The sequence below is a fragment of the Rhinoderma darwinii genome, chromosome 2 (genome assembly GCF_050947455.1).
Source record: "Rhinoderma darwinii isolate aRhiDar2 chromosome 2, aRhiDar2.hap1, whole genome shotgun sequence".
NCBI classification, from domain to species: Eukaryota; Metazoa; Chordata; class Amphibia; order Anura; family Rhinodermatidae; genus Rhinoderma; species Rhinoderma darwinii.
The window spans coordinates 167,468,156-167,492,091 of NC_134688.1; the positions used below are offsets into that span (position 1 = coordinate 167,468,156).

At 45.7% G+C, this 23,936-nt stretch overlaps 2 protein-coding genes across 2 annotated transcripts in view; one reads left to right on the plus strand and one right to left on the minus strand.

Moving 5' to 3' along the window:
* BIVM (basic, immunoglobulin-like variable motif containing) overlaps positions 1–23,363 on the minus strand; it is a 61,511-nt gene extending 38,148 nt beyond the window's left edge. The window contains exon 1 of the mRNA XM_075852469.1: positions 23,139–23,363. The gene's annotated coding sequence lies outside the window, so the exon portion shown is untranslated. The remainder of the gene's footprint in view (positions 1–23,138) is intronic.
* POGLUT2 (protein O-glucosyltransferase 2) overlaps positions 22,891–23,936 on the plus strand; it is an 80,269-nt gene continuing 79,223 nt past the window's right edge. Inside the window, exon 1 of the mRNA XM_075852471.1 lies at positions 22,891–23,397. Coding sequence (XP_075708586.1) covers positions 23,225–23,397 — 173 coding nt within the window. The 5' untranslated portion in view covers positions 22,891–23,224. The remainder of the gene's footprint in view (positions 23,398–23,936) is intronic.

Genomic DNA, 23,936 nt, shown 5'->3' on the forward strand with positions numbered 1-23,936 from the left:
GCCAACTGTCTAAAGTCCTGCTCAAACCCTGAGAGATGTAAGCTCGCAACCCGCGTCAAGGGTCCTCATGTTTTGAGAGTCCCTAACCCACCACCAACCCCAAAAAAACACAAAATAACAGGTCACATGTGACGTATGGAGTGAAGCCGGCAAACAACAGACACCCCTTCAAAGGTCATCAACCCCCCACGGTGCGGGTCCAGATGGGCACTAAAAATATGCCGCCAAAGTATCCCGCACTCGAAGGCCGGAAGAGACAGATCGGCCAAGACGAATCACCGGGCCATTGTCACTGGTGCCTGCATGTGTTAGGATATATTCTGCATCAAAGCTAGCATCATTAATGCGGCAGAAGTTATGCAGAACTACACCCGCTTGTATAACACGTGTGACATTCGGCATGGACAATTGCATTGTTGACAGAAAGACACGCCACTTGTTTGACATAATGCCAAAAGCACATTCCACACATCGCCGAGCTCGGCCCAGGCGGAGATTGAACATGCGCCGACGGCCATCCAAGCCCCTTCTTGCAAAGGGACGCATGACTTGCCTTGTGAGTGCAAACCCCTCATCCGCCACGATAACATACGGGATTGGGGGGCCGCTGGACCCCGGGAGGATGGAAGGTTCCGGCACCGCCAGTCGCCTATTCACGAGTCGTTTCCCCATTCTTGATGAACGGAATATGCGTGCATCGGCCGAGCTTCCATACGAGCCAATGTCAACAATAGTGAAACAATAATTCGTGTCCGCCAAGGCTAACAATACCATAGAAAAATACTGCTTGTAGTTATAGTATTGGGAGCCACTGCGTGGGGGCTTTCTCACACGAATGTGTTTGCCGTCTAGGGCACCAATGCAATTTGGAAATTCTGTAGCTCTAAGAAATCCCTCTGAAATACTTAGCCACTGTTCTGTCGAGGGCTGAGGCATGACCGTGCTCTTTAACCTCTGCCACAACACGACACAGGTGGATGTGACAATGAACGAAATGGTGGTCACTCCCAAAAGAAATTCGAAATGCAACGAATGATAACTATTGCCTGTGGCCAGAAATCTATAAAACAACGAGAAAGATAAAGAAAGGCAGAACACATGTTAGGGGGGGCTGGTGAAGCAGACAGCGTCATGGACTAAGTTAGAGCAGCTGCACACATACCTCAAGGTCACAAGCAGCCGTTCCTCGGCCGAAATGCAGCGTCTCATGTTGGTATTCTGGTAGGTGAGACCAGAGCGAGTTTGCTCAAGCAGTAGGTCAAATGTGGCCACAGACATGCGGCAGAAAAAAAAAGAACTAAGTGTACCAAAGCACACTGAAAGCCAATTTCCCAACTGCTGACTGATATTATTAAAAAATAACTTTTAATGATTTTACCACTAAGAATGTCCAGGTGGACATAAACAATGTATACGAACAATTTAAAAGTTATAGCCGATGTTGCTGCCACACACGCTCAGTTTACACTCCGTCTGCATGTATTGCCAGACAGAGCACAGAGTGCTAGAATTTATCCAGTGACAGATATGACAGCTAGATAGCTGCAGACTGCCGTACTGGGACGGATTCAAGTTAAATTCAAAATTGGATTCGTGTGCTGGATTTGCTAGACAAGTAGGGCTGTTTAAAACAATGAATTTAGCCCCCCCGACATGTTTCGCTGTCAACACAGCGTCCTCAGGGGATCAAAATGGGGCTAGTAAGCGCGAGTACGTGTTGTTACTTCCTTTAAAGACTTCCATTTCGTAATTCACAGTGTCCACCTGTGTCGGAACCAATGGAGTGTCGATTACGAGGACGAGCCTCCACATCCTAAGATTGACATGGGAATTAGCCAATGTAAGGGCCGTATCCGTGTAGCCAATAAGAGTGCGCCAAATGCGCATGGGCACTGTGTCCAGAATCGGACACAGTAAAATTAGCTACTCCTCTGGTTCTCTTAGCGGCGCATGGGCACTGTGTCCAGGATCGGACATAGTAGAATTAGCTACTCCTCTGGTTCACTTGGCGGCGCATGCGCATTTAAAGACCGATCGGACTTAGTCAGTTTTGACATTTATAAGATACTCATTTGGTTCTCTTAGCGGCGCATGCGCATTTAGAGACCGATCGGACTTAGTCAATTTTGACATTTATAAAATATTTAGGCGTATGTCTTAGATCGCATGGCTTACAGAGGAGGTAACGTGGAGCGCATTTGCGCACTGGGGACATGGAGGGACTTAGATGAATTTTGTAGTACAGATCTGGATAAATAGTAACGTTGATAAGTCTCATTATTTAACTTAACCTAACCAAATCGAGCGGATATATGGATAAGTGCACGTTTCTGGATGCCTAGATAAGAGATCGAATGGGAATCAGGTATGTATTCCAATATATGTGTATGCATTGTCTACACTCCAGATAAGTGTGTAAAAATAGTGTCCAGATACTTGTATAAGTCCAAAGGGGTGGTTCACTTAGGAAGAAGAAAAGAAAAGGAAGATAAATAGTGGTCCAAAAGGGCATGTAAATTAGAAGGGTATGTGGAGAGATAAGCTGTCATTTTAATAGATAAAAATGTGGGATTTCTAATTCGCTATCTAGCGAATGATGGTGATTACAGAGTAATCTATCTGACATTTGAAGGTCATAAAAGACTATAGGAAGGCAACATAAGTGAAGCCCTCATTTAGTCCATTGGGGCTCAAGGATCCAAGCCTGTGGATCCATTTGGCCTCTTCTTGTAGAAGTTTTTTATCAAGGTTGCCTCCCCTGTCTAGCAAATCCAGCCCTACTTGTCTAGCAAATCCAGCACACGAATCCAATTTTGAATTTAACTTGAATCCGTCCCAGTACGGCAGTCTGCAGCTATCTAGATGTCATATCTGTCACTGGATAAATTCTAGCACTCTGTGCTCTGTCTGGCAATACATGCAGACGGAGTGTAAACTGAGCGTGTGTGGCAGCAACATCGGCTATAACTTTTAAATTGTTCGTATACATTGTTTATGTCCACCTGGACATTCCTAGTGGTAAAATCATTAAAAGTTATTTTTTAATAATATCAGTCAGCAGTTGGGAAATTGGCTTTCAGTGTGCTTTGGTACACTTAGTTCTTTTTGTATCCATTACGTGCCTGCCAACTGCTGGGGTCTTCCCAGTATTCAGACATGCGGCAGAAGGCTCGAAATTTGTCTGGATGCCGGCGTAAGTCCTCATACAGGGTATGGAAATGGCCTTTTATTGTCCGTTGGGCCACAAGTGGATGAACCCAAATGCGACTTCTTACAGGCGTATGGTGCTGCAGCATGTGTCGCCGTTCGCCAAACCGACGTGAGATCATCCAGACAAGAAGCACACGCGCCAGCGATGGCGAAGGCATAATAGTGGCGTGTCAAAGCGATTCCAACGTGAAGGGAGAAACACACACTGTTGTTTCTGCAGAGGCGGAAATAAGGTTCTAAACAGCCTTCTCCCAGCAAGCAGGGGTTGGGCCAGCTGGCCTATTTGTAGGCTGGCGTCCCACTAATCCCCTCTGCGTTTTTTACGCGCGATGCAAACGCTAGTCGTGCGCGCGTTTAAAACGCAACAACGCTGCGTATACGCAGTGCATACGCAATACAAACGCACGTAAAACGCAGCGTTTTTTGCGCGCGCAAAACGCACACGCTCGTGTAAATCAGGCCTTAAATCTTTTATTTTCTTATTTTTACACATCTTTTTTTTAACTTTTTTACTTTGTCCCACTAGGGTACATGAGGGCAGGAGGCCCTGATCGCTATTCTAATACACTGCACTACATGCGTAGTGCAGTGTATTAGAACTGTCAGCTACTCACTGACAGCAAGCATAGTGGGTCCTGACTTCGTCAGGACCCACTAGGCTTCCGTCTATGGCATAGCCGGACGCCATTGGTGTCCGGTTGCCATAGTCACCATCGCCGGCCGCTATCGTGTAGCAGGCCGGCGATGGCAGCTTAACCCCTAAAATGCCGTGATCGCTATTGAACACGGCTTTTCAGGGGTTAATCAGCGGGGACACAGCGATCGGTCCCCGCTGTAGGAGCTGTGACAGCTGCTGTACGAGACAGCAGCTGTCACAGCTCCTGTATGTGTCGGGAGGACGGCCGAAACGGCCGTTACTCCCGAGACATACTATTCCGTCATGGAGCGCGAACAGGGCGCTTACCATGACGTAATAGTACGTCACTGAGCTTTAAGGGGTTAAGTGGTGTAGTTTCCCAAATGGGGTTACTTTTGGGGGGCTTCCACTGTTTCGGTTTCTCAGTGGCTTTGCAAATTCGACATGACACCCAAAAACTATTCCAGCTAAATTTGTGCTCCAAAAGCCAAATAGCGCTCCTTCCCTTCTAAGCCCCGGTGTGGGTCCAAACAACAGTTTATTACCACATGTGGGGTATTTACGTAATCAGGAGAACTTGTTTTACAAATGTTGGGGTGCTTTTTCTCCTTTATTCCTTGTAAAAATTAAAAATGTCTAAGTTCTTACAGAAAAAAAGTAGATTTTTACCTTTACAGACTAATTCCAATGAATTCAGCAAAACAACTGTGGGGTCAAAATGCTAACTTTACCCCTAGAAAAATTCCTTGAGGGGTGTAGTTTCCAAAATGGGGTCACTATTGGGGGGTTTTCATCCCTCCAGTGCATTGCAAACGCAACACGGCACTGAAATCCAAAATCCAAATGGTGCTCCTTCTCTTCTGAGGCCTGCTGTGGGTCCAAACAGCAGTTTATTACCACATATGGGGTATTGCTATAATCGGAAGAAATTGCTTTACATATGTTGGTGTTTTTTCTACTTTATTCCTTGTAAAAATTTAACATTTCTAATTTTTTTCACAAAAAAAGTAGATTTTCATCTTCATATACTAATTCAAATAAATTTAGCAAAAAAACTGTGGGTTCAAAATGCTAACAATAGTCATAGATAAATTCCTTGAGGGGTATAGTTTCCAAAATGGGGACACTTTTGGGGGGTCTTTATTGTTTTGGTACCACAAGACCTATTCAAACCTGACATGGTGCCTAAAATATATTCTAAAAAAAGGAGGCCCCAAAATCCACTAGGTGCTTCTTTGCTTCTGAGGCCTGTGTTTCAGTCCATTACCGCACTAGGAGCACATGTGGGATATTTCTAAAGACTGCAGAATCTGGGCAATAAATATTGAGTTGCATTTCTTGGGTAAAACCTTCAGTGGTACAGAAAAAAATGTATTACAAATGAATTTTCGAAGAAAAAAAATTAAATTTGTAAATTTCACCTCTACTTTGCTTTAATTCCTGTGAAACGCCTAAAGGGTTAAAACACTTTGTGAATGCTGTTTTGAATACTTTGATGGGTGTAGTTTTCAAAATGAGGTGACTTCTGGGGACTTTCTAATATATAGGGCCCTCAAAGCCACTTCAGAACTAAACTGGTCCCTGAAAAAATAGCCTTTTGAAATTTTCTTGAAAATGCGAGAAATTGCAGCTAAAGTTCTAAGTCTTGTAACGTCCTAGAAAAATAAAAGCACGTTCAAAAAACGATGCAAACATAAAGTAGACATATGGGAAATGTTAACTAGTAAATATTTTGTGTGGTATTACTATCTGTTTTAGGGGGGATTCACACGAGCGTGTATTCGGTCCGTGCGGGCCGCGTGGTTTTCACGCGCCACGCACAGACCAATACAAGTCTATGGGGCAGTACAGACAGTCCGTGCTTTTTGCGCAGCGTTTGTCAGCTGCGCAAAAAGCGCGACAGGTTCAATATCTCCGCGTATTTCGCGCATCACGCACCCATTGAAGTCAATGGGTGCGTGAAAACCACGCAGGTCGCACGGAAGCACTTCCATGCGAACCGACTGAAACAGCGCACCAGCTGTCAAAAGGATGAATGTAACCAGAAAAGCACCATGTGCTTTTCTGTTTCCAAACATCCAAATGGAGTGTCTTTGAGATGAGCGAACCCGGACAATCGAACCGAACTTCACCGGGTTCGGCCGAACTCGCTTTGGCCGAACCCGGCAAAAAAATTTCCGGTACGCGACGTCCGGAGATAGTCACTGTCCAGGGTGCTGAAGGAGTTAAACTGTTTCAGCACCATGGACAGTGACTACCGATCCCAATAAACATGAACCTGTAAAAAAAACCAAAGTTCTGACTTACCGATAACTCCCGGCTTCTTCCTCCAGTCTGACCTCCCGGGATGACAATTCTGTCCAAGTGACAGCTCCAGCCAATCACAGGCCAAGCACAGGCTGCAGCGGTCACATGGACTGCCGCGTCATCCAGGGAGGTGGGGCCCGATGTCAAGAGAGGCGCGTCACCAAGGACGCGTCACCAAGGATGCGTCACCAAGGCAACGGCCGGGAAGTTCTCGGTAAGTACGAACTTTTTCTTTTTTTTTAACAGGTTGCTGTATATTGTGTTCGGCATTCACTGTCGAGGGTGCTGAAAGAGTTACTGCCGATCAGTTAGCTCTTTCAGCACCTTGGACAGTGACGGGCTTCGACTAGCCTCATCTCTATGATGGCGGCTGCGCGAAAATCACGCAGCCGCGCATCATACACGGACGACACACGCAGCTGTCAAATGGTTTTTGCGCGCGCAAAACGCTGCGTTGTTTGCGCGCGCAAAAACGCAACGTCCGTCTGTATCTGCCCTTACAAGCAGATACATTACAATTTAGAAAAATGCAGATTTTCTCAAAATTTTGGTGTTTTTGACAAATAAATATTTAATTTAACGACTAAATTTTTTCAGTATCATAAAGTACAATATGTCACGAGAAAACAATCTCAGAATCGCTTGGATAGGTAAAAGCATTCCGGAGTTATTACCACATAAAGTGACACATGTCAGATTTGCAAAAATCGGCTGTGTCCGCAAGGCCAAAACAGGCTTAGACACTAAGGGGTTAACCCCTTAACGCCGAAGGACGGATATATCCGTCCTCAGCAGCTGCTAGTTCGCGCAGGAGGACGGATATATCCGTCCTGTGATCGCGCGGGTACTGCCAGTGTACACACGCGATCAGCGGCAGGAGCACGGCTGTTATACTCAGCCTGGCTCCTGCTGCAACTGCCGGAATCGAAGCGCGCGCCGATTCCGGCAGTTTAACCCATTAAATGCCGCTGTCAATAGTGACAGCGGCATTTAATGTGTTTGACAGAAGGGGGAACTCCCTCTGTCTCCCGATCGGCGCCCCCGCAAACAAATCGCGGGTCGCCGTCGGGTTTCCATGACAGCCGGGGGTCTAACAAAGACCCCCAGGTCTGTCTTCAGCATCTGCCTGTTAGGCGATGCCAGAGGCATGACCTAACAGGTTGCCTGTCAGTTTTACACTGACAGGCAATAATGCTTTGGTATACGAAGTATACCAAAGCATTATATATGCGATCGGCACATCGCATAGTGAAGTCCCCTGGTGGGACTAAAAAAAAAAATGTAAAACAGTTAAATAAAGTTTGTGAAAAAAAAAAAAAATAAATTACAGCCAAAGTCAAATAAAACTACTTTTTTGCCCCAAAAAGTGGTTTTATTTAATAAAACGGTCAAAACAAATCACACATACACATATATGGTATCCCCACGATCGTAACATCTTGACCAATAAAATAAACACATTAATTAAACCGCCGGATGAACGGCGTCCAAAGAAAACGCAAAAAACAACGGCAAAATTCTCTCTTTTCTCCCATTCCCCCCATAAAAAATAAAATAAAAGTTAATCTATAAGTCCTATGTACCCCAAAATAGTACTAATGAAAACTACACATTGTCCCGCAAAAAGCAAGCCCAAGTACGGCCACATCGACGGAAAAATAAAAACGTTACGTCTTTTGGAATGCGGCAATGCAAAAACAAGTAATTTTTTTCTAAAAGGGTTTTTATTGTGCAAACATAGAAAAAACATATAAAACCTTTACATATTTGGTATCCCCGTAATCGTGCCGACCCATAGAATAAAGTTAACATGTTATTTACGCTGCATAGTAAACGGCGTAAACTTATAACGTGAAAATCAATGCTGGAATAGCTGCTTATTTTCAATTCTCTCCTAAAATAAAGTTAATAAAAGTTAATCAATATATTGTAAGCATCTAAAAATGGTACAATTACAAAATACAACTCGTCCCGGAAAAAACAAGCCCTTATACGGCTATGTCGACGGAATAATAAAAGAGTTACGACTCTTGGAATGCGACCGTGAAAAAACAAAAAACAATCCTTGGTCATTAACGTGCAAAATGGCCCGGTCATTAAGGGGTTAATTAAAAAAAGACTGAAAATCAGGGGCTGTTTTCCCTTGAAAACAGCTCCGTATTTACAGTCATTTTTTGTTAAGCGTCTGAACATAGCCTAATTGACCCGCAGTGGAATTCTGAATAAACAATTCTGATATTCCGGCGCTTGCATAACTGGATTGTTGGAATGTTATTATAAAACGTTTAACCCATTATTATAACCCGTTCACATCAGTGTTCGCTTTCCATTCCGGGGTTCCGTCGGAGGTTTCCATCAGGTGATCCACGCAACGGAAAGTGAAATCATAGCTTCTGTTTTAGTCACCATTGATATCATTGGTGACGGAAACATCGCTAATGGTTTCCGTTCGTCACCATTCCGGCAGGTTTCCAGTTTTCCGACGGAATCAATAGCGCAGTCGACTCCGCTATTTATTCCGTCGTCAAAACGGAAACCTGCCGCAATGGTGACGAACGGAAACCACTAGTAATGTTTCCATCACCATTGAGATCAATGGTGACTGAAACGGAAGCTGTGGTTTCACTTTCACTTTCCGTTGTGGGGTTCAACCGACGGAAACCTCAGACGGAACCCCGGAACGGAAAGCGAACGGTGAGGTGAACAGGCCCTTCCAAACAAGTTTTTAACCAAAGCAAACTGCTAAACGGAATGCTAAATAGGTAATTTGCCACAATTAAGCTCCTCTTTTCATGAATTTATTTTGCCTACGTTTAACGTATACGTTGAAAAAAGCTCCCAACATATACATTAAGTGTTGGCTTTGTCCACACAGTGCAGATTTTGCATGCTTTTTTTTTTTTTTTTAAAGCCAAAACAAGTATTGGATCTGGTACAGTAGACCAATAATGTCTTCCTTTATATATTTCTTATGTTTAGGCACGAGCGTAGCTAGGGGGGGCAGGAGGGGCATGTGCCCTGGGCGCAACATAGAGGGGGGGCGCCGGCGCAACCCCCTCTTGCACTATAATCATACCTGCGTCTATAGGACACAGGTAAAATTAGAAGCAATGAATGGCCGGGTACGTTTCGTGCCCGGCCATTCAGCGCCATTCTACGAGTGAAGCGGCACGATACTTTGCGCCACTTGCGTCGTATGTACTGAGCACTATTCTGGTGTTGTGTATAGAACTATATTGCTTGTAAAATGTACAAATGTCTTTATGCTTGAGCTACATAAAAACAAATGTGGAAAAGAAATGACACGTCGATTGGTAGAGAAAACAAACATGGCGAGGGGGAAGGAGATGTCGGGAAAGAGGTTTAGGTTACATTTCTGGTTTTGACTTTAAAAATACTGGCATAAACTTCAGCAAATCTGCACTGGGTGAACAAAGCCTAATGCCGTGTTCCCATATCTCGGAAACAATGTGGATGAGATTTGCAGCTTGAATATAGTTTTCAGCCGGAATATACGCCATGTGCACATGACCTAAGGGTGCAGTCACAAACGGCAGATTTTGTTGCAAAAATTTCTGCGACTGAAAATCAGTTCCATTCATCTGCATGGGGTTGTTTCTGCAGCAGCTGCATGAATTTCAGCAAATTTTATTCACATGAATGGAACTGATTTTCATTCGCAGAAATTTCTGCAACAAATTGTGGCACGTATAAATCCAATCTAAGGCTGGGTTTTCACAGTGCAGATTGGCTGCAGATTTTGCATACCTTTTGTAAGCCAAAACCAGAATTGCATCAGAATTGCTTCTTTTATAGATTTCTTCTGTTTAGGTTTCGTTCCTGGTTTTGGCTTAAACAATACGTGCAAAATCAGCAGCAAATCTGCATTGCGAGAACCCAGCCTAAGGCTGGATTCACACGAGCGTGGCGTTTTTGCGCACGCAAAAACGCGGCGTTTTGCGTGCGCAAAAGCCGCTTAACAGCTCCGTGTGGCAGCATCATATGATGCGCGGCTGCGTGCTTTTCGCGCAGCCGCCATCATTATGACACTCCATTTGGATGTTTGTAAACAGAAAAGCACGTGGTGCTTTTCTGTTTTCATTCATCCTTTTGACAGCTGTTGCGCGAATCACGCTGTTCGCACGGAAGTGCTTCCGTGCGACATGCGTGGTTTTCACGCACCCATTGACTTCAATGGGTGCGTGATTCGCGCAAAACGCTCAAAGAACGGACATGTCGTGACTTTTTTTCAGCGGACTCACGCTGAGTAAAAATCACGCACATGTCTGCACGGCCCCATAGACTAATATAGGTCCGTGCAACGCGCGTGAAAAACACGCGCGTTGCACGGACGTAATTCCCGTTCGTCTGAATAAAGCCTAAGGCCAAGTTCCCACGGGTCGGATACGCTGCGTAAAAACTACACAGCGTATCTGACCTGGAACCCGCAGCACCTTCCGTCCAAAAAACCACACCACATGTGGTGTTGTTTTTCTAGCTGAATTTCCGCTGTGGAATGCAGCGCTGGGAAGAAAAACAAACGTTCATACTTACCCCCTCCCTCCTCTCTGCGCATAGCCCCGCCTTCTAAGATGACGTTGCAGGCCATGTGACGTCTGTGATTGACTGCAGCCAGCACATGGCATGAAACATCATCCCAGGAGGCCGGACTGGAAAAGAAGCAGGGAATTCTGGGTAAGTAAAAAAAAAAAATTGGGAGATTTTTGCCATGGAATCGCTGCGATTCCACAAAAGTCGTAACACTTGGCTTTCTGTTGCTGTTTTTTTTATCCCCAATGGAATTCAATGGGGAAAAACCCCAACAGAAAATGAAGAAATAAATGAAGAATAAATTGATGTGATGTGGATTTAAATTCCGCACCGTTTACGCTACATTTTTTCCGCAGTGTGGGCATGAGATTTTCTAAATCCTATCCACTTTGTTACTGCTGTAAATGCTGTGGAATTTCCGCACGTTGGAACTCAGCCTAAGGCCTTATTCACACGAACGTGTGTGTATTGCGCGCGCAAAAAACGCTGCGTTTTTTGCTCGTTACAGTTGCATGTGTCATTAGTATGTGCTGCGTGGCTGCGTGATTTTCACGTATATGCCATGCTTATGACGCGGTTTTGATGTTTAGAAAAATAAATGAAGGAAGTGCTTTTTTTTCCCCTTCATTTCTTTATCTACTGTTGCGCGAATCACGCGCGTCACACAGAAGTGCTTCCGTGTGCTGCGCTTGATTTTCACACACCCATTGACTTCAATGGGTGCGTGATGCGCGAAAAACGCCCAAGTATAGGATATGTCGTGAGTTTTACGCAGCGGACATGAGCTGCGTGAAAATCACGGACTGTCTGAACGGCCCCATTCACTAACATGGGTCCATGCGACGCGTGTGATTTTCACGCGCGTATCACGAATGTAATACACGTTCGTGTGAATAAGGCCTAAGGGTATGTTCATACGGCATATGCTTGAGGTACGAGGCTGAGTTCAAGGAAAAACAGCCTTTGAATCCAGGCACTTTTGGAGCCGATTTTAAAATGTTTTTTTATTTTTGCAAGCATTTTTTGAAGCGTATTTTGAGGCATATTTTCTAAAAGGTTTTTTTGTGGTGTCAATGGAGAATCAGCTTATAAAATGCTCTCAGAAGTGACTTCTTTTTTAAGAGGTATATATTTCCAAGAGTTTTTTTTTTTTTATTCAGCAGCGTAAACATACACCTCATACAAACCACACAGTGTATTTCCCAGTCAAATCAATGGGGAACTGTTTGCAGGCATATTTCTAATGTATTATGGTATGGTAATAATAATTTTATACCGGAAATACCCCTGAAAAAAAGCCATTGGAACATACCCAACAGGTACATCCGTCACCCATAGGCTACAATGGTATCCATTTACCGGATATGTCCTGAAATCTCATGACCCTTTTCATGACGTATGAATTAAACGGATACCAATACAACCTATGGGTTAAGGATGTCACTGTTAGGCCTTATTCACACGAGCGCGTGCGTATTGCGCGCGCAAAAAATGCTGCGTTTTTTGCGCATTTCAGTTGCGTGTGTCATCAGTATGTGCTGCGTGGCTGCGTGATTTTTCACGCATATGCCATGCTTATGACACGCGGTTTTAAAGTTTAGAAAAAGAAATGAAGGAAGTGCTTTTATTTTTTCCTTCATTCCTTTATCTACTGTTGCGCGAATCAAGTGCGTCACACGGAAGTGCTTCCGTGTGCCGTGAGCGATTTTCACGCACCCATTGACTTCAATGGGTGCGTGATGCGCGAAAAAAGGCCACGTATAGGACATGTCGTGAGTTTTCCGCAGCGGACATACGCTGAGTGAAAATCACGGACTGTCTGAACATCCCCATTCACTAACATAGGTCCGTGCGATGCGCAAGATTTTCACGCGCATATCACAGACGTAATACACGTTCGTGTGAATAAGGCCTTAGGCTGGGTTCCTACGCAGCATAAACTCTACAGCATTTACAGTAGCAGCCAAGTGAATGAGATTTCACAAATCTCAGGCACACGCTGTGTAAAAAAAAAAAAAAAAGACGCAGAATAGTTGTGGGGAAAGTGTTCTGCGGTGCGACTTTCAATTCCGCAGCATGTCAATTTGTGCTGCGGGTTCTGTGTGTGGAGATGCTGCATGTTTGGCCCAGAGACTTCAATGGGGAACATAAATTTGGCAAAAGATTTGTTTTGTAGCAGATTTTACAGCGGAAACGCAGTAAAAAAAGGCTGCAAATCCGCAGGTGCACATATACTTTGCTATAATCAATGTATAACACTAAGGGTATGTTCACACAGGCTATTTTCCGCAGTTTTTAAAAGCCGTAAACGTCCCAAAAAACGGCTGAAAAATCGGAAGCAGAACGCCTACAAAAATCTGCCCATTGATTTCAATGGGAAATACAGTGTTTTGTTCCAACGGTGCGTCTTTTATGCCTCATTTTCAAATAACGGTGCGTAAGAAGACGCCCCGTAAAAAGAAGTGCATGTCACTTTTTGAGCCGTTTTTGGAGCCGTTTTTCATTGACTCAATAGAAAAACAGCTCCAAATGGCCGTAAAAAACGCTAGTTTAATTAAAAAACGGCTGAGAATCAGAGGCTGTTTTCCCTTGAAAACAGCTCCGTATTTTCAGCCGTATTTTGTTAAGCTTCTGAACATACTCTAAGGCTGGATTTCCACAGTGCAGACTCGTTGCAGATTTTTAATACATTTTGTAAGCCAAAACAAGAATTGGATCCACAAGAGATCCATTCCTGGTTTTGGCTTAAATATGGCTGCGTTCACATCTGCGTCAGGGCTTTGTTCCGACGTTCCGTCTGAGCTTTCCGTCGGAACGGAGCCCTGACTGATACAAACGGAAACCAGAGGTTTCCATCACCATTGATTTCAATGGTGACGGATCCTGTGCAAATGGTTTTCGTTTGTCTCCGTTGTACAGGGGTTCCGTCGTTTTGACGGAATCAATAGCGTAGTCGACTACTGTATTCATTCCATTAAAACGACGGAACCCCTGCACAACGGAGACAAACGGAAACCATTTTGCACCGGATCCGTCACCATTGAAATCAATAGTGATGGAAACGGAAACCTCTGGTTTCTGTTTGTGTTAGTCAGGGCTCCGTTCCGACGGAAAATTTAGATGGAACGTCGGAACAGAGTCCTGACGCGGATGTGAACGCAGCCTAATACATGCAAAATCTGCAGCAAATCTGCACTGTGGGAACCCAGCCTTAGGCCTAAATCAGATGAGTGTATTTCACGTCCGTGTTCTGTCAATTTTTTTCACGGCCAACACACAGACCTATGAAATGGGGCTATTCAGACATGCGTTGTTTTTCACACAGCATGTGCACGTTGTGTGAAACTCACTGCATGTCCTATTCTGGTGCATTTTTGCGGATCACACACACATTGAAGTATGACTTCACGCACCCACGGAACTGTAACGCAAGAAAAACGCAGCGTTTTTTGCAGACACAAAATAGACACCTTCGTGTAGCCTTAGGCATACCTTTAACGCATCCCTCACCCATAGGCTTTAATGGCATCCCTTTTTATTGGATAAGTCATGAAAATTTCATGTATATGAAATAAATGTGTATGTATGAAATTCATATGTGTAACCCATGTCTGTGCTGGTGTTGCAGTATTTGAAGCAGTAAGCAGAGGGCGGTGGTGGTTAAGAGTGCTGGAATATCAGATGAGAACTAAAGCGGAAGTGGTATGCGCCGTTAGTTCCGGTAAGAAGGGAATATGGTTCGGGAGTGGTGAGAGAGAGTCTGGTGGTAAGAAGATCAGCAGCTTGCTGCAGAAAAATGAAAGAGAAAACTACAGCTGAGAGTCTGTCCATCGAAGGGATTGCACTGTTAACATACTTGACAACTGTAAAGGATCTGCCAGGCACAGCTTCGGGGTTAACTCCCTTAATTAATCAGTCAGCACCTGAATCTACATCCCTGAGACTGACTCCAGCTTCCACCACTCAAGCTGGCAGGCTTAGGAGTGGGAGAGCCTATCGCAACCTGGCCAGACTCAGCTAGCTCCCGCCCTCGGTCTATTTAAGCCTGCTTTTCCTGTTCCTCCAGTGCTTGTGATTCTTTTTCGTGTGGTTTTCTGGCCCAGCTACAGCTCCTTTTATTTTGTTCCTGCTCCATACAGACCCTGGCTTACTGACTACTCTTCTGCTCTTCGTTTGGTACCTCGCACACTCCTGGCTTGACTCGGCTCGTTCACCACTCTGGTTGCTCTCGGTGTTGCCGTGGGCAACTGCCCCTTTCCCTTGCTTGTGTTCCCTTGTATGTTTGTCGTGTTTGTCGTGCACTTACTGAGTGCAGGGACCGCCGCCCAGTTGTACCCTGTCGCCTAGGGCGGGTCGTTGCAACAACAGTCTCGAATTTGCCGGGACTGTCCAGAATTTACAGAGGCAGTCCCGGCAAATTACTGTCCCTGCACTTGTCCCGGTAACTACTATATTCATCCTCAGGACGCAGATACCAGATACAATTGAATAATATGTCAGAGCAGGAAACAATCCGCTTCCTGCTCTGCCATTCACTCCTCCTGGAGCGGAATCCCCGGCCAAGGCGTTGCCGACGCCCTGGCTGGGGATTCTGCTCATAGACAGAGCCCCTGATTTCACTGTGCATATAAGGGCAGCCAGTGACGTCAGGAGCACCTCCTGCAGCGGATTCCCCAGCCAGAGCATTGCTGACGCCCCGGGCGGGGATTCCACTCATAGACAGAGCCCCTGACTTCACTGTCCATATAAGGGCAGTGACATCAGGAGCACCTCCTGCAGCGGAATCCCCGACCACAGCATTGCCGACATGCTGGCCTGTGATTCCACTCATAGAGGGAGCCACAGTCGACATCAGTGTCCTCCTGGAGCGCCGGAATCCCCGGCCAAAGTGTTGCCGACGTCCTGGCCTGGGATTCCGCTCATAGATGGAGCCCTGACTTCACTGTCCATATAAGGGCAGTGACGTCAGGGGCAACTCCTGCAGTGGAATCCTCGACCAGAGCATTGCCGACGTGCTGGCCTGGGATTACGCTCATAGAGGGAGCCACTGACAACGTGTATGGACAGTGACGACAGGGGCACCTCCTGCAGCGGAATCCTGAGCAGAGCATCGGCAATGCTCTAGCTGGGGATTCCCCTCCTAGAGGGAGCCACAATGACTCTGGCTCTATCTACAGGGAGGAGGGGTTTGGCAATATCTACAGGGGGAGTATGTGGCAGTATCTACAGAGAGAGTATGGGGCACTATCTACAGGGGTGCTGTGTGGCATCATCTATAGTAGGGCTGTGTAGCATCATCTACAGTGGGCTGTGTGGCATCATCTACAGGGGCGCTATGTGGCATCATCTACAGGGGCGCTATGTGGCATCATCTACAGGGGGGCTGTGTGGCTCTACCTACAGGGGGGCTGTGTGGCACTATCTAAAAAGTGAATGTGTGACACTGTCAACAGAGGGCACTGTGGCACTATCTACAGTGGGCGATGTGGCACTATTTACAGGGGACCGTGCGGCACTATATACAGGGGGGCCATGTGGCACTACCTACAGGGAGCATTATCTACAGGAAGCAGTGTGTGACAATATATACAGGGAGCAGTGTGTGGCAATATCTATGCTGGTTTTCACGCTACCAGTAGTGGTCAGCACATATCGCCTAGCTCTAGTTATAAAGTGAGACATCACCTGCCTGTAAACAGGCAGATAACCAGAGACATACCGGCCACCATAATAGTTGTCAGCCAAACTAGTGCAGACATTTTTGTTTATTATTTGTATGCAGAAATTCTGGAAAACCACGCCCATCCACCAGATAAGGCACACCCACCAGATAACCCATAAGACACACCCAGAAAAGACGCCACACCCTAAGGCCCCATGCACACGAGCGTAAAAAAGCTCCGTAATTGCGGACCGCAATACAGTCCGCAATTAGGGACCCGTCCAGTTCTATTGGCTGCGGACATATTTCCGTACCGCTACGGATAGGTGTCCGTGCCATAGAACCGTCTCCGGGAATTATGGAGCATGTCCTACATTTCGATTTTTACGGGCCGTGCTCCCATACTTTGTATGGGAGCACGGCACGAAAATGTGACCTTTGGCAGTCGGCCGTGCTCGCAATCGTAGGCCGTGATTACGGACACGGCCGTGTGCATGAGGCCTTAGGCTGGATTCACAAGACCATGTTACGTCCGTAATGAACGGAATGTATTTCGCCCGCTAATCCCGGACCGAACACAGTGCAGGGAGCCGGGCTCCTAGCATCATAGTTATGTACGATGCTAGGAGTCCCTGCCTCGCTGCAGGACAACTGTCCCATACTGTAATCATGTTTTCATGGAGCCGTATTTTCGGACGTAATTCGAAGTTAAAACGCCCGAATTACGTCCGTAAATAGGGGGTGTGAACCCAGCCTTATACTACACAGAGTATCTGCCTGGAACCCGCAGGGAGTCCTGTCCAAATAAAACACACCAAATTGTGGTGACGTTTTTCAGGTGGCATGTCCGCTGCATAAATCCTGCAGCAATTAAAAAAAAAAAGTTTCTACTTACCTCGGCCGTACTCTCAGAATAGAGGATCACGTCTCTAGTACTAAGGACAGGTGGTAAGCATAAGCTTTTTTTTATTATTTTAAAATAAAAAATAGCTTTTTTTTTCTCAATTGCGATTTTTGTGGCGGAATCGCAGCATTTCCGCTGCAAAAGTCGCAACACATAGCTCTTCTTTGCAGGTTTTACCTCCCCTTTGAATTCAATGGGGAAAACCTGCAACAGTAGAGCAGCGATGCCAATGCTGCCACTGTAATACACTGCAGATTTTCTGAAACACATTTCATTTCGGAAGATCCCCAGCATAATACAGTAACAGCAGTGTGGGTGAGATTTGAAATTTCATTCTCATACAGAGGAAAAAGTCAGCCAAAAAAATGCTCATAAATTTGTGCCCATTTAGCCAAATTAGCATTTGTGGTCAGGCACTGATGTTGGACAAGAAGGTCTCGCAATCATCGTTCCAATTTATCCCAAAGAGGTTGAGGTCAGGGCTCTGTGCAGGCCACTTGCGTTCCCCCGCACCAAACACATCAAATCATGTCTCTTTGTGTACTGGGGAACAGTCATGCTGGAACAGAAAAGAGTCCTCCCAAACTGTCCCCTCAAAGTTGTAATCTTTTATTAACTTTTTGGGAGGTGGAAAAAAGCAGCAATTCGCCATTATTTTTTGTGTGTACCATCTAGATCAGGGGTCTCAAACTCGGCCGGGTAAGTGGGCCACATATAGAAAAAATGGGAAGTTGATGGGCCGCATTACTTTCAAATTTGATACAATACAAAATTATTGTTAGTCAATTAGTTATTTGAACTACTATAACACTATATTACTATATTACTATAATAATAATACTACATTACTATAATAATACTACATCACTATAATAATAGCGCTAGGTTTAAAATTTTAGCTAATTCTCCACGTGCTTATTGCAACAATCCAGTTTTCCAGTTTAAGTTTCGCTAAATGCAGTCCAGTGGCTCAGTTGGCAGCGTTTGTCAGACACACATGCCAAGATTGGGCAGCCCCTTTTTAGATAGTGCCACAGTGCCCTCTGTAGATAATGCCACAGTGCCCTCTGTAGATAATGCCACAGTGCCCTCTGTAGATAATGCCACAGTGCCCTCTGTAGATAATGCAACACACTCCTAGATAATGCCACAGTGTCCTCTGTAGATTCTGCCACAGTGCCCTTTGTAGATTCTGCCACAGTGCACGCTGTAGATGCTGCCACAGTGCCCTCCGTAGATGCTGCCACAGTGCCTTCCGTAGATGCTGCCACAGTGCCTTCCGTAGATGCTGCCACAGTGCCCTCCGTAGATGCTGCCACAGTGCCCTCCGTAGATGCTGCCACAGTGCCCTCCGTAGATGCTGCCTCAGTGCCCTCCGTAGATGCTGCCACATTGCCCTCCGCAGATGCTGCTACATTGCCCTCCGCAGATGCTGCCACATTGCCCTCCGCAGATGCTGCCACATTGCCCCCGCAGATGCTGCCACATTGCCCCCGCAGATGCTGCCACATTGCCCCCGCAGATGCTGTCACAGTGCCCTCTGCAGATGCTGTCACAGTGCCCTCTGCAGATGCTGCCACAGTGCCCTCTGCAGATGCTGCCACAGTGCCCTCTGCAGATAATGCCACACACACTCCAAGTAGATAGCTCCATTGGGGCTCCCTCTAGGATTGGAATCCCCAGCCAGAACATTGCCGACGCTTTGGCTGGGGATTCCTCTGCTGTTGGAGCCCCTGACGTCAGGGGATCCTCCTGGACCGGAATGTGATATCAGGGGCAACCCCAGAGCCAGTGTCCCAGAGAAGAGCACTAGTATAGGCTCTGCGCCGGATCTCTGGGGAAGCCACTGACATCAGTGTCCATATATGGACAGTGATGTCAGGGGCTTGCCCGGAGCTCGGGTCCTGGAGCAGAGCCACTTCTAGCACTCGGCCTGGGATTCCAGCTCTGCTCCTGACATCACTGTCCATATATGGACATGGATGTCAGGGGCGACCCCAGAGCTGGAGTCTCCCGGGAAGAGTGCTAGTAGGCTCTTCCTGGGACTCCAGCTGTGCTCCTGACATCACTGGGACTCCTGCTCTGGGGAAGCCCCTGACATCACTGTCGATGTATGGACAGTGATGTCAGAGGCTTCCCCAGAGTCCCGGAGCAGAGCCTATACTAGCGCTCTGCACGGGACTCCGCTCTGGGAAAGACCCTGACAACACTGTCCATATATGGACAGCGATGTCAGGTGATTCCACAGAGTCCCGGAGCAGAGCCTATACTAGTGCTCTGCCCGGGATTCTGCTTTGGGGAAGACCCTGACAACACTGTCCATATATGGACAGCGATGTCAGGGGATTCCACAGAGTCCCGGAGCAGAGCCTATACTAGCGATCTGCATGGGACTCTGGCTCTGGGGAAGCCCCATACATTGCTGTCCATATGTGGACAGCGATGTCAGGGAATTCCACAGAGTCCCGGAGCAGAGCCTGTACTAGTGGCTGTGTCCCGCGGGCCGCAGATGACAGCCCGCGGGCCGCGTGCTTGAGACCCCTGATCTAGTATATGTTTTACCATTTTTGCACAATAAAAATAGTTTGTGTCACCAAGAGGGTTTATTTTTTGCTGGACGACTTCATTGGTATCATTGTGGGGTACATCTGACTTTTTGATCATTTTTTATATTTTGGCAGGCGGGTTGAACTGAAAACAGCAATTCTAGTATTGTTTTTTGTTTTTTTAACGAAGTTCACCGGATTTATAAACTGATGATTTTATAGTACAGGTCATTACAGACACGGTGATACCAATTATGTGTAGTTTTTTCTGACAAAAGTTTCATAGTACAGAATTTTGGAAAGGGAAAAATAGTTTTTTCGTACTTGGGATTTTTTATTTTTTTTCTATAAAATGTATTGATTTTTTTTTTTACAATTATTTTTAATTCTACTATGGGACTTCACTATGCGATCATTTGATCGCTTTCATAATGCACTGCAAAACGTCTGTATTGTGTGTACTATACCTGTCAGGGTAAAACTGACAGGCATCTTATTAGGTTCTGCATAACGAGTACAGTACAGATGTTTTTTTTTGTTGTTTTTTTTAAAAAGAAGAATAGAAACTAAGTACAGGAAAGTAAATCTCAAAATACTATAGTTTTTTTATACTGAAACTTCTGTTGAGTACAAGCCTACTTCTCAAAATACAGGTAGAGCTACTTCTCTGCTTCTTTCCTATTCCTTCCATTTTACATCTCCATATAACCCCTTTAATTTATTCTTTCAAATTGCTGACCTATCTTCAGGATAGGCCATCAATATCTGATCGGTGGAGGTCCAACTCTAAGCACCTCTACCGATCAGTTGTTTGAAGGGGCCGTGGCATTAAGGCGAGCGCTTCCGCTTCATTGCTTTCACAGCTCTGCACTGCTCAACGCTGTCACATTCTTAGTGGTTGTGCACATTATTACAGCTTTGTTAATACACTTGAATGATAGGAATCTGTAAGGGGTGCAAAAGTTAGACCCTCCACCGATCAGATATTGATGGCCTATCCAGAGGATAGGCTATGAATTTTATGTCACCAGATAACCCCTTTAACATAAAACAAGACATCTGTGGGCATTGACTGTTATTTGTCACAGAATATAAAGTAAAAAACCTGACTAGAAAAAAGATATTTTGCCCAATAATCTTTTAAATTACCTGAATTTTCCCATCTGTTTCCCATAAACTGTACTTAATGTAATAAACCTCAGGAATGCAAAGTGTTGTAACTTTACTACAACTGTTAAAAAGGATAAAGTACAATCTACTACAACTATATGTATACAGTATATGTGTCCAACGAAGAAATGTAATCACAAACTCATTGGTATTAACCCCTTATGGACACGGCCAATTTTGGCCTTGAGGACAGAGCAATTTCCCCTCTTTGCATCCCGACGCTCATAACTCTTTTATTTTTTGTACGACGTAGTTGTATGAGACTTTGTTTTTTGCGGAACGAGTTGTACTTTATGTAGGTACCATTTTTTGGTACAAATACATTATCGTTTAATTTCTATAAATTTTTATTTTGGCGAAAATGCAGAAAAAAAGCAGTTCCGCTGCAGTTTTAATATTTTTTTTTTACACCATACACCGATCATCATAAATAATGTTATACATTTGTTGTACAGGTTGCTACGGTCGTGGCGATACCAAATATGTCTATATTATTTCATGTTTTAGGACTTATATTTTAAAAAGTTTATTTATTATAAAAAATGTGTGTTTCTGTGTATTTTTTTTACTTTTTATTTATTTATTTATCATTAATTTTTTTTTACATTCATTTAACTTTTTTTTTTAATCCCATAAAGGGATTTATCATTTTGATTTTGTAACTGTAATGTACTGGCATAGATCTATATGCCAGTACATTAGCCTGTGTACTGATTGTACATAGGCAGTTGTTAGGGCATACCTCAGTATGCCCTAACAACAGGAAATATGTTCAGACAGCCCTGGGGTCCTTCAATGGGCCCTGGGCTGTCTGGCCATACGAGTTGTGGGCTTTGATCGCGTCAGTTATTTTCTGTGACGCGATCAATGTGCAGTCCCCCCTCTTTGAACGCCGTGATCAGCTGTCATCGCAGCGTTCAAAGGATTAACGGCGGAGAAAAGATGTTTCTCTTTTCTCCGCTGTCAGAGCGGGGCCGTGGCTGTGTATTACAGCCGTTGCCCCGCTCTCGATCGCGCGCACAGACGCGCGCAGGGACGGCTGTCACACAGGACGAGTATGCTCGTCCTAATGCGCGAAGTGCTCACCGCTCAGGACGAGCATACTCGTCCTGTGTCGGCAACCAGTTAAATATCTATTGATCAGGATGATCTAAATCCAGAATATGAAGCGAGAGAGTGTGTGTGTGTGTGTGTGTGTGTGTGTGTGTGTGTGTGTGTGTGTGTGTGTGTGTGTGCGCGCGCGCGGGCGTGCGTGCACGCACTTCCCCTTTCCCATCCCTTGGTTGAACTTGATGGACATGTGTCTTTTTTCAACCGTACGAACTATGTAACTATATATTAAAAGGGGTTTTCCGAGTTATTTAAAAAAAAATTGGACACGGTAAGAGAAATGCAGAAAAAAAAAAGAGCATTTGCTCAACTCATGGATTCCTGTTGTTCCAGCGCCGCCACGTCCGTTATTTCCCGCCGCTGTGTATTGACATAGCTGCGGCGATTATGTGCTTGTATGCCCACATGATCGCTGCAGCCAATAAGTGGTCTCAGTGGGTATACGGCACCGGATCCCTAAGGCCAGTGCTTGGCTGCATATACGTGGGTATATGGGCACGTCCTCGCTGCAGCTATGTTAATACACCGCGGCGGGAAGGAACGGAGCGACAGCGCTGGAACGACGGGGATCTGTGCGGTAATAGCTAGTTTTTTGTTTTTTTTGCATCCCTCCTACATTGGCCAACTTTTTTGATAACCCCTTTAAGCCATCTCTAAATTGCATATAACATCTGGCTGCAGATGAAAGGCATGCAGGTCCCAGATCAATGAGTACAGCAGCACTGCCATCCGCAGATATACATTGCACAGAGTGCCCTCCTGGTACAGGACACTGCACGGAATATAAGTATAGTCTGAGAGACAGCTGAGGGGGCGGCGCAGTCAGCTGAGGCAATGTCTGCGATTTCTCTTTGTACTGGTCTCCCACGGCTCCTCCATCATGGCCGTCTGCTGTTATTAGCGACATCGTCCGCAGTCACAGCGCCTGTGCAGTGCAGGGATGTCCCCCAGCAGCAGCAGTACACATGAGCCGCTGATCTCCGCCTTCCCTCCCATAGACTCTGTAGACTGCGCACATCTGGAGCACACAGTAGTTCCTACTTTATTGGCAGCTGCAGTCCCGGCACAGAGCAGTAAACAGTCCGTGCTCCGGCTCATGTCTGGTGGCTGCCTGTAGTGTGTTGTCAATGTTCTGGCAGCTCTTGGCAGTAGCCGCTGTAGCAGCCCCCCTGCGCTGCGCTGAGAGCCCCCCCTCTGTATGTGCAGAGCTCAGCCGAGTATGGGGTCCCGGGCTGCGGGGAGAGGCTGCTCTTCCTGCCCGCTATTTCTACATCCAGGCTGCGGACACACAAGGGAACAAGTAAGTACACAACTGTGCCGGAAAGTGCGACACTGAATACAGACAGTGACTACAGACTAGTAAGGAAGCCGATAGCCATGGCAACCAAGTTTAGGTTACTAATTCCATTATGGGTTACTATGAACAGCCCCTCCACTTTTTACTATGTACTTTATGCAGCGGAGGGACAAGCTCTGTTGCTGCTCAAGGCAGTGGTTTTTGGGAGGTTCACCTCAAACCCCTCCACCCTCAGTGCCTGAAATTTAGGCATCATTTACACGAGCGTAATACACGCACCTATATTAGGCTATGGGCCAATGCGTAAAACTCACAACATGTTCTATATTTCTGCGTTTTTTGCGCATCACGCACCCATTGAAGTCAATGGGTGCGTGAAAACCACGCAGGTCGCACGAAAGCACTTCCGTGCGAACTGCGTGGTTCGTGCAACAGCTGTCAAACTGAATGTAATCAGAAAAGCACCACGTGCTTTTCTGTTTACAAACATCCAAACGGAGTGTCAAAATCATACACTGATGACACACGGAGCTGTTAAGTGC